This window comes from Anopheles aquasalis, chromosome 3 (genome assembly GCF_943734665.1).
Source record: "Anopheles aquasalis chromosome 3, idAnoAquaMG_Q_19, whole genome shotgun sequence".
Lineage (NCBI taxonomy): Eukaryota > Metazoa > Arthropoda > Insecta > Diptera > Culicidae > Anopheles > Anopheles aquasalis.
The window spans coordinates 29,211,596-29,223,540 of record NC_064878.1 but is presented as its reverse complement, the minus strand read 5'-3'; the positions used below and the strand labels follow the sequence as shown (position 1 = coordinate 29,223,540).

The 11,945-nt window shown below is 42.0% G+C and overlaps 1 protein-coding gene across 1 annotated transcript in view; it reads left to right on the top strand.

Moving 5' to 3' along the window:
- Positions 1-9,128: 9,128 nt before the first annotated feature.
- The window catches only part of LOC126576545 (sodium channel protein Nach-like), a 2,932-nt gene continuing 115 nt past the window's right edge, over positions 9,129-11,945 (top strand). The window contains exons 1-6 of the mRNA XM_050237857.1: positions 9,129-10,490; positions 10,562-11,000; positions 11,073-11,418; positions 11,500-11,614; positions 11,679-11,788; positions 11,861-11,945. The exon at positions 11,861-11,945 is cut by the window's right edge and continues 115 nt beyond it. Of these exons, the coding sequence (XP_050093814.1) occupies positions 9,994-10,490; positions 10,562-11,000; positions 11,073-11,418; positions 11,500-11,614; positions 11,679-11,788; positions 11,861-11,945 (1,592 nt within the window). The 5' untranslated portion in view covers positions 9,129-9,993. The remainder of the gene's footprint in view (positions 10,491-10,561; positions 11,001-11,072; positions 11,419-11,499; positions 11,615-11,678; positions 11,789-11,860) is intronic.

Sequence of the window (11,945 nt, the reverse complement as noted above, 5' to 3'; positions counted from 1 at the left end):
GGTGCGCTCCAAGAAACTGTGGTGGACACGGGCGTCCTTTAGAGCACGGAGGGGGGGGGGGGGGGGGAATCCGGTTATGTGTGGACACGCTGCTCGTCGCTGGGAATGGATGTGCTAAATCAGAGAGCTTAAGCTTAAGACGGTGATGACAGCAGAAAAACGTAGGAGGGGGGAGGGGGGGTCAACGGTAACAACCGGCAACCGGCGGTGCATTGAACGATCCGATTATTCCGGTTTGGATTCCGTGGAATGTTAATGATGGTTCGGGGATTCACGTTAATTCTGTCGAAATGAGCGCTAAAGATTATTTCATAATTTAACCGTGTCGTCTTGATCGACGTGACTTAGAATTGAACTGCGGCGGCAATTACTCTGCAGCAATAAAGTGTCGACCTGGAACAGTAAGACGATTTGCTTGCGTTCACATGTTATTAAATTGATTGCATTCCTTTATTATATGGGGAATACTATCTTACTTTACGATAATATCTCAAACCTAACTTTGTATATTTCAATTTACATCAATTAATGGGAGTCTAAACTGTTTTAAATTTATTTTTTCCCTTTTTAGCTGAACAATGATACTTTGAAGCACGTTCTGTAAATTATTGCAGATAATACAGAGTGCACCATAAAAAAATGAGAAAATACTTTTTCGAAGTTGAAAGCCATTCTTGTATCTTTCCTACGGTTTTAAAATATCTAAAATGGCTCTATATTTCATTGTTTATCAAAAACAAACTAAATGAGTGGGTTTGTCGGCCTGTTTTCTCAATTAATTTCTCCAAGCGGTTACGAATTCGAGAACACCCTCTGTAACATAAGTGTCCAACTTAGAAGACCAGGGTTTGGTGATAAACAATTTCAGCGAGCCAACCGAGTATGGAGTGATGATTCACAGGTCTTAGGCCGAACAAATGCCCATATTGAATAGCTCAACTGATTTAATTCTGGACCGCTTGGAGGGTATTCATCTTTCGACCAAAAATTCATGTGTTCCTTCAACCATGTTTGAGTCCGTTTAGACGTGTCAGGGACTTCCATGTTGCTGAAACTCAACATTTTCTGGTGTATTGAAGTTTGCTTTAACCCTTGGTTAAACGTGTTCATTCAATAAATTGATATACACATCAATATTTCTTTTAATATGGGGTTTTATGAAAAATGAAGGCATTTGCAAACCATTAGAGACAACTGCTCCAAACGTCATTATTCCAGCGGGGACCTCGAAAGTGGTCTTTAATTTTATGTTCTCTGAAACATATTTAGTCTTTATGGTCAATATGAACCTATTCGTGCAGGAATTCGTTGATGGATCAATCGTGAAAAGATTCTCATCAGAGAACACGACTACCGGTTTCTTCGTCTTAAGAGCTGACAACAAATGCATCGAGCGCTCATATCAAAGGTGTTTTATCCATCCAACTATTCAATTACACTTCACCCTAGCTCTAGCGGTAGCTTTTAGGTCATATTTGGCCAACCGATGCATGGGAGATCTTGAGATATTCGTCTCTTTTCGTTCGTATTCGTAAGCTTTCGTATGGATCGCACTGAATTTCGCTATAGTTTGCTCTGACCGATCTTACCACTTTTTTAGTGCGCTCAGATCGTTGCGGGCCACTACCGTGTTTCCTAGGCCTTGCCCGTTCATGAATAGTACGTTTAATTCTGTAAATAATTCCAAAATGACATCCGAGAACCGCTGTTATTTCTATGAGATTTTTCTTGGGCGCGAAGCAAACTCGACACTGTCGCCTTTGAATACATTTTTTCGAACAAACATCTATTGCACGAGTACTTTTTATACATCATTTGATAGATAAGATTCTCACAAACACAACGATACCCCATAATGCCATATTGGTGTTGAAAAAATACTCAAAACAGAGCAATGAAAACATTCCCATTTTTTTATGGTACACCCTGTAGATACAAAATTAATAAATAAACTGCTGGCATACTGTAGAAGCCGCCAATTTACATGCACCATACCTGGCTTAATGAATCTCAGAACTTTCTTAGTCGGTGCGCAACACTTCTTTAGAACTGGGACACATTAACATTTCCATTTACGGCGTAACAAACGAAACCTTTTCGTAATATGTGCCTTTTTTGTATATAATTGTACAATCTCTAAAAAAGGGAAAATTTAAATGCCTAAAACCCTACCCCTTTTCATTCTTCGTGAAAATTTAGGGCTAATGCTACTATATTTCTGGAATGAGCGCTATTCAATCCATCTTACAAATACGTCACCAACGAAGACCGTTTCTCGCAAATCTAAGATACGGCACGGTCCTCTAGGCACGCCAAGGTTGTCCCAAGGCAGAGGCTATCTCCCTCGTCACAGTGGGTCTCAAGGTCGACGCAGGGTGCCAAGTAGCCCAGGCCCCAAATGTCCCACAAACATCAGCTTGTTGTTTCCCCGTTACACCCACACACTTGTTGCTTATCCTCTTCAACGCCTCTCGCTCCTCCATTATACGCCCTACGCATAAATAGGTCGCTAGTAGCGTCAAAAGCTTTCCTGCTCCCACGCAACCACTGCACCAGATTTTCGACTAATAACCCTCAACCCAGGACCCAACAACTCATTGTTGAACGAAAGATTATTGACCCTGTTATGTATCTCACGTGATTCAGCATCGAGCAACAGTAAGCTCCGCTAACATGTTAAGGTTAAAAAATCTTGAATGAACAATCTAAAAAAGATAGACCTATTTTGAGAACAAACCATTAAAACTGAAACTAACTAAACTATCCTGGAACACAAATGCTTCAACGACGATAAACTTAACATCTGATGATGACATCTGTTCTCTTTCTTGGTTAAAAAAATGGTAAAAAACGAGCTAATGAAATTTCCTCCACCGCTAGTGTTCGAGCACAGTTAGCAGATCGCCTGGCCAGCTACTCTGGCTCTGGCTTTAATCCATAACTAGTTCAGTTCGTAAGACATCACCGAGAAAAAAAACGATATGGTAAAAGTTTTATAACGAAAACTCCAGTTTTCTGGTGAGAACAGCACTTCGGCATGCCTTTCAATTCGATGGAATAGGAATGTATACGGGCATACCCATCTCTCCAAAGCAACGACAAGGATTTGGTGTTTGTTCATGGTTCGCACAGAAGTTTGTTTCGACATTTGAAGTGCATTCGAGGAATTGGAGCTTAAAAAAACATCATGCCATCAACAAACAGCATTAGCTAGTTGACGATCAATCTCAAAAACCATGAACTTTGGGAGTCCTGGTGACCCATATCATCTAGAACAAAACTCAAACTCATATTAGCATGCGGGCCGCAGTAGAAAGTAACAGCCAGTCAGCGGTCCGCAGGTTAAAGTATCAGCTAGTCCGAGGGCCATTTCACCACATAATTTGGAGGTGCATGACATTGTTAAATTTGCTTTTTCCCACCAAAGCCGTAGGTCCGTGGCCAGAAAAGTAAAGGCAATTCCAAAATTTGGTCACCGCTCCGGGAAAACGAAATGATTTAGCTCTGTTTCCGAAATCCGATGATGGAGGCGCCAGGTAACCGGTAAAACTGCTTACTTTCTGGGGTTTTTAATAAAAAAATATTTCGCTAAATAACCCAAGGATCTCCAATTTCATTAATTCCATTATTTTTATAGACTACTTCATCCATTGCTTGCATCATTTTTTTTTTTCGATGCTGGGCGAGAAACCTTCATAGGCACCGTTAGGAGAGCGCATCATAGCTTTGTAAAATGTACTATTTAATTACCCAATATAACGTTTTAATGTTTTATTTAAACACACTTAACCTTCGGGATCGATACTGTGCCACCCAATTTTCCCCATAACCATGCGCAATCATTCAAATTAGCATCCGCAAGTTTACACTCTATTATGGCCAATGATGATAACAAATATTATCACAGCCCCATTCGTTTTTACGAATCAAACCACACAACCACGGCCCCGAGGCGTGTGAAATTCACACTAAAAAAAAATGCGGAGGCGCACCCAAAGTGTCCGCCCCACCCCGGGTATTTAATTAAACAATCCGGAACCGTTCGTGCCCCCCGGGGGACTGTGTTTTAGCGACGGGTGTGCCTCTGTGTGTGATTGGAAATCAAATTATAATTACAAAAAGCTCTATGTGTCGCGGCGCCACTACAAAGCCATTCCCCGGGAACTGCTTCCCTATCGCAAGGTTATTCATGCGCGCTCGTGGCTGGTTGGCGCGAAACGCGGTACGCCCGAACTCCAGAGAGCGCCTGATTGGTATGCATCGTTCCATTCGTTAATGTGTGATGCGTTCATTTGCGGGTTTTCCGGGTCGTGTTTCACCCCCACCCCGGGGGAAACACGGTCATGGTTGAGTAATGAAATTTTGATGTATCCGTTACCGTTACCGGGCCAGGTTGGGACTTTGGGTGTCACTTCAAACGACTTCGTTTGCCAAACTTTCACCACAAAACCGACCGATGGATGACGATGGCGGACCTTTGAAACTAGAGCCCTTGGCTGGTTTCATCGAGTGAAATCGCGAAAACAATTAAACGGAAGCAGCCCGATACGTGCCGAAAGAGTCCGGAAGGCTTCATATTACTGGCCTCTGGAAGTCATTCAAATCCTGTCATGAAACGCATATCCTGACTCGCTACACTATGGAACGGCATTTTCCATTAGATTCACTGTTTTGCAGTTTATTTTACGCCGTATCGCACATGGTCTGTGGTCAGTGGCCTCTACTATGCTACAACCACAAACACAAACACACCTACAGTGGCACTATCGAACGAAGAGATCTCTTTTGCGAATAGCAAATATGGCATCACAACGAAACATCACCTTGGTCTGTTTATCCTGAACACTTTGCTGTTCGTTGGGCGAGAAATCAGTTCGAGTAACAAAATTACCAATTCCAACTGGCAAAAGGGCCGCAGGGGGGCGGTCTCATCGTCACCGTACCTTCGTACGGACCCGGTTCGATTGGCGACGGTGATCGATTGGTGGATTTTTTAGGCCGAGTCGCAGCCGCCCGTTCGTCCGTAACTCATTCGATATTGCGCTCGCACCTCGTAAATCCCGGAATGGTCCTCGCGAACTCTCAGAATGGTCAACATGGCCCTGCTGTGCACTGTTTTCGCCGTTGGCCAGTAGCTACGGTGACGGTGGAATTTCCTAGCAGATGCCTGTTTTAGGGGGAACTGGCATTCGTCTTCCTTCTGGCGTGCTAGCGAGTGGGTAATGTTTTGTCCTTTCGGTGGCTCCAACGTTTTTTTTTCTCTACCGACACTGCGGCCGCGGTGGTTCGAACTCATCTCGCTGCAACGCTTTTTACAGACGTTCAATTATAAATTGGATTTTCTTCTGCAATGGACGCATCAAAGCGGAAGGTTTGGAGAAATTGGACTGTGCAGCATTCCAGCGATGCGATTTGGTATAACCTCAGCAATCTTTCTGTCAGAAAAAGTTGATCAGAGACAGTCAATAAAGACTGGCGTACTATTAACAACAATACTTAACTGTAGTTGGTTGCAATACGAGAAATGTGGTCACATGTCACAGGACTTATAAGACTTCATAACTTTTAGGAGCAAAGCAAATCTGATAAGAATACTGTAAGTATATGATTTACGTTTTTTTTTTCATTCGTAGTCATATCAGTTTTAGAAAACATTTATGAGCATGAGCTACAGTATAAAAAAAAGTTTATGCTATACAATCTACATCATTGAGCTCTTCGCATCTGAATTCATTTTTCATTAGTCATAACTTTCTTTGAATTGCTTTCTATGTATTGATGTAATGTCTCTGTGCTGTTCTGATCCTGAAATTATAAATTGTCAAATGTGATATAATAAGCTTCGCTCCCACTTTAAAATAAATATCCAAAATAACAAACAAATATACCGCCATACCGGTTAAGAGGTGCCACCAAATAGCAATACTTGCTGTTACTATTGACGAATTGCTCACCGACCGACAGAAAATCATGCTGAACAACATTCCAAAATCAATAAAAAATACCACAAATATTCAAAAAAATATCATAAGTTGGCTAACTAAATCATGCTTCCAATATATTTCAATACTTTCCTCCCACAAGTGTGGCGTTGTCCTTCAGGGTTCAAAATCATCAAAGAAAATTACTTTTTATGTCCAGTTTTTACTTTAAAAAATTAATAAAAACCGCATCTTCTCTCCAGCATTATGGAAATTGTTAGCATCGCTTCTTTTGCATAACCGAACGGGAACGGGGTTCGGTTTTTCCCTCCCGAGGCCATCATCATATTTATTGCAGCGAACCAGAACAAAAAAGAGCTTCGGTCGCAGATACGGCAGCCTAGCGCAAGCGAACCGAGGCGAAAGTGTGAAAACGACTTGCAGACGGAAACGGGGAGGGGAGGTGGTACAGAAGGAACATAGCTGAAACCTGAAATCCCACCGGAGTCAACGGGAGCTGAAGGTCCTGACCCCACCGGTTAGCTTTTAGCTGTCCATTTTATGAATATCGCTCGTAAAATGAGCCGAAACCCCGTAAAGAACCTAGCAACGGGGAAATCGTATAAAGCACACCAAAGCCCCGGCCAATACCGCAGGAAAGGAGACGAAGACGAGGGGATAACGAACGAGCCAACCGGCACACGCACATCGGTACCCCGGACCGTCCCGGAAACACTCACACTCGAGGCCAATATCAAACCACCAAGGGTCAGTAGGAGAGTAAAGATAACGTTGATAGGTTTAATGAGGTTACATAAATTTTATCAGATTGAAAGATCGATAAACGTGACTTCCTTCGTTAGCACCTTACCCGATGGGCCGGCTTCGGTGGAGAATATTCACCTGATCTTCCCGGCCCAACTGTAACCGACCGTTGCCGGGAATGGCAGAGTTGCCGAGGAAGTAAGGAAAGCGCAACATCATTTGCACATTGTAGTCCTTGATTTGTCCTATAATTTTTGGAACCTTTCGTAGCCCGTTCCTGTTACATAATTGACAACTCGCTTCACGCTAGTAGCGGAAAAAGAAAATTTGAATTCTTGACGAGGTGGTTTTCCTTTTTTTTATTATTTCTCCTGATTCCCTATTTTAATGCTAGTAATTTCTATTTGGGTAAAGCAACACTTTAAACTCAAATCTCGTCTGGTCTTTACTTCGATTGTTAAAGAAAATTGAAAATTTAATGTAGGATTTATATTTGGCCTATTTAAAACTATTACTTATGTGTCATTTTTACTTGCAGCAGTACCATATGATGCTTTTTAATGCTGTTTTTTCAATCTAAATGCAACAATAAATGTGTTCAACATAGGAAGTAAATTTTTAAATATCAATTCACAAAATTGAAGAATCGGATTGAATGGTAAAAGAAATTTTTGCATGATGTTATATGTGTAAAATTTCCTATCATTAAATTATTAAAAACGAAATTTCGAATTACAGTTTCCTTAAATCACAATAGTAAGTCACATGATTCTATTTATCTCACAGTTTGTTAATGAAATTCCATCGAGTATTCCCCCTCATCATTTATCTTTCAAGAGTTTATTTCAAGTAACCTATCTAGAACATAGTTAAAATTAGCATTTTATATTTCTGGTTCCAAAATTTAAATATACCTTTATCTGCGCGTCTTTGAAAACATGACGTTTTAAGTTAGAAGCAAAACAAAATTATTCCTTTAGCTTCATGATATCGAAGCGTAATAATGTCACTTAACAACCTGCTTTTTAAGGGCTCATTTGAATCCTTCAATGTTTTCCAAGCGGTTACTGAACCATTGACACCGCTTTACAACAATACGGATCTGCTTCAACAAGTGAAATCATAAATTTACCCTTTGCCGCCATTGTTGTTTGTTCTCTTCCATAAAGTACAGTCAGGAATATCCTACGATATTCAATTTCCCATTTCCTTCTCCTGCAGCGGTACCGGAGCTCGTCGATGCCGTCTTCCAGGATGCAATCTCCTGCTGAAGCGAAAAATAGTAAGAACTATGTCGCGCCTGTTGCAACCGCACCGTTGTTTCGATACGTTCGAGCCGCAGGAATCCGGAAGCTGGTTCTACCGCAACCGCGTAATACTTTCCGACATTTATTACGACCACTGCAGAGCCGGAGCAAGGCATTCAGTGTCCGGATCCCTCGTCTGTTTTGCACCGACATCGCGCTGTTATTCCGATTCGATCGAGTAACCATGGCATCAGTCTCAACGCCCAATGCCCAATCGCAGTTGGCAATAGGATTTTATTTCCATTTTACTAATAAAACATCCGCTGCATCCGTTTCCCGTTGCGAGTTCGTTCCGTTGGCATAGAGCAGAACCATATTTCTTGCTTTTATGAGTTCAACTTTACCGGGTCGAATGCGGATGTTGGCTGCACCATGAAGAAAAACACGGTCTCACGGTCTTAATCTAAGGCTACGGGAGATTTTAAAAAAGCAATATGACGCGTGTCATCTGCTTCACAAACAAAGTGGGAAGCTCAATATTCAATTGATGGGTAACGACGTTGATCAGAACGGATCATTTTATTGTAATTTTAATACGGATCCTACAGAGAGCTTAGTGTCTGTTAAGAATTCAAAACATGTAACGAAACCTCATCAGTCTTCTGAATAAATCTACACATTTAATAAGCTCAACTCAAATTTTTGTATGCTTATATAAATGTTTTTTATTCTTTTTAAATATCATCTATCATCAGAGCAATAGTCTGACAGAGAGTCATAGTAGGAAGAGTCATAAATATTATAAAGAGAACAAACGCATGCCAATAGAAACCTCGCATAAATTGCAGCACAAATGTTTGATAATAAATATGAGATACATTTGGTACTTTTGCAAAAGACATAAACTAAACACAAAAGAAAGCTTGAAAAACATTACTTGGCAAGAAAAGTATCCATAATTTATTCATTTTTTTTTAAATCCAACTGCTCCTGACAAATAACACACGCCTTTCTTTCACAAACAATATTGTATCAGCAGAACATGTTTATTTTTCATAATTAGTTCGTTCCAATTGAGATCGTGGATTGAGACAATGAGGACATTGCCATTGCAACATGGGAGATTTCGTGATGCATTTCACATTTCCCAATGATGTCATCCGATTATATCCGAATCTACCTTGTTTCCTAGTAAACATTCCAAGTATTATACGTTAAAACTAACTAAAATATTTTCCACAAACAATTACCAAACAATTCGTTTGTGCTTCTGTTTTTCCAATGAACATTTGCATGTAATCAACATACCACAATTTCGCTAGATCGATTGTTAAGCAAATACCTTCATTTTCAATAGTTTCCGCTTGAAAAAACCAAATCAATTTCTATCAGCCATCCTTAGTACCAATCCTGCTACATGAATACGTGAGCCACATTCCACAAGCTAGTATTTTGTGGCGTTGATTTTTTGTGAATATTTTATTCAACACTACTGCAAACAGGACACAATTCAATTATGCAAACGATGAATGAGGCACATGATTCCGTTTTTTTTTTCGATTTCCAATGAGTCCAAGAAAGTTATTAGAAGTCAGATCTGATTACCATGAAATAGAATACACAATTCGCTTGCACAATGCTCCAAAAGATACAAATGGGCGTACATTGTTATTCACGAACGGTTCCTGACCGAGAAAAGTATTTTCACAGATGACCCCCAAAACAGGTCATGCTTGAAAAGAGTGGGAAATGGTTTGCCACAAAGCAACTTTAGCAAAAGTTACACAAACATTATTCATTATGCACAAGCCTCTTGTCCATCTCATGCCAAGGTTTACGCTCCATGTATTCCTTGAGCGTGAAGCTTTCAACACCCCGCACTCACATTTGCTGCAACAATACTCAGAAATGCACAATTAAGCTCTCCGCTTCATGTTCAGCCAAAGCACCAGTTAATTATTCACTATTCCCCTGACTATTACCCCACCCTAAGTTTGGACTTCGATGAAAGGGTGTGCCGGAAACGGATTGGCTGAAAGCTATAAAAAGAAAATCGAAACATGACTCTTCCTCATCAAACGGTGGACGACGAGCAGGGACGAAACCTAACCAACATGGACACTCCACCGGCGTCAGACAGTTTCCGTCCTAAACCAGTTCGTGTTTCACAGCTCCCGCACTATCAGCAATCCAACCATGAAGGCGCGGGCAAATTCGGTCGCGACGCATATCGTATCGGTTCCGGCCGACTTCTGTGGAACACTCTAAAGGAAACATTCTACGAATTTGCATCCATTTCGAAAATACACGGAATGCACTACTTACAAAAGCACGTCACCGGTGGGCTGATGCGACTGTTGTGGATCTTGATCATCGCAGCGTTCTTCGCCTTTGGCGTTGCGTTGATATTTCTTCTGTGGCAAAAGTTTATCGATTCACCGACCCGGATGACGATCGCGTCAGAGATGAAGATCATGCAGGTACCCTTTCCTGGTGTTACTATTTGTCATCCTCAGAGCGTAATGGACTATAAGGCGCAACGGTTCGTCGACAGCATGTAAGTGACCAAGTGATGTAAGTGGCTTAATCTTGTAAAAATCTTACTGATGTATCGTGATGTACATCCAGTAAATTTCCCCTCGGTGCAACCAAGGACAGCATCCTGAAGAATCTGCCCTCGCTCGGATACTTCACCGAACATCAGTGGATGTTTCCTAGACCGCAGGATCTCAGTATGATCGATAAGGTCCTGCAGCTCAACAACTACACCATCGAGCAAGCCATCGATAAGCTCGGTATGATCTGTGAAGACTTTATCGTGATCTGCTACTGGGCCGGCAAGAAGTTCCCCTGCTTCGATAGGCATGCCTTTCTCGGTTGGGTCGGTTCCACCAGCCATTACGGGGCGTGCTGCTCGTTTAACTATCATCCGAACGTGAAGGGGGACCGATCCATGCCGTTCGCAATCAATACGTACGGGATTCACGGTGGCCTCAGTGTGGTCGGTACGGGTTATCCACAGGCATCGGATGGAAAATCGGGTGCCCTTTACTCGGAAGGGTTCATGGTGAGCGACTTACTGGCCTCTTGCTCCTACTCAACGCTGCTCAACTATCTGCTTCCGCTCTACCGTCGTTAGCTTATGATACATCATCCCCACGATTTCGCAGTAGAAGCGTCACCACTAACGCTGCTACGATTAGGTAAGGAAACGTTCGTCAACGTGCTGCCAACGGATTCACGCTGCTCGGAACAGGTTCTGGCACTGCCGCAGAATCAACGAAGTTGTCTTGTCGGAAGGGACTTTCAACCACCGATTGTGAACTACCGTCAACCGGCTTGTACGCTGGAGTGTCTGCGTAACGAGGTTCACCGGAAGTGCGGATGCCATCCATTCCATTTACCGCGACAAACGGAAGCGGGTAAAGGTCGCGAGATTCGCAATTGCACCGTGTACGATTCGATGTGTTTCGTAGAAAATTACTGTAAGTATTGTGCAACGATGTGTATTACTTATGAAAACGGTGGTGTACAAAATGTGCTCATTGTTCCGATTTCTCAATTAGACATGTTTAAAAGATTGAAATGCCACTGTCTCCCGGCGTGCAGCGACGTTACCTATAAAACGGCATCGATTGAGTTGGATTTTGCTGCTAAAAACTTCTCCATCAACCCTTTCTAGTAAGATGCGCGTACCCAATTTATACTGAGGATGATAATTATACGATCTATTGTCCCCCGGCAGCAAGGAGACGAACCTGACAAACTTTGAGTTCATTTTCCACATATTCATGAGCAATCAGGTAGTGGCCGCCAATCGGAGAATCGTTGTCGTGTCGTGGATATCATTGCTCTGTAAATATCGACGACGATTGTGCAGTAGTGTCCGCGTGGTTAACATCTCGCGCATTTCCCGACTACTTTCAGCTAATCTTGGTGGTGCCTTCAGCTTGTGCCTCGGTATCAGTGTACTGTCGCTGTGTGAAATCTTGTTCTGCATTGTGTTTAGGAT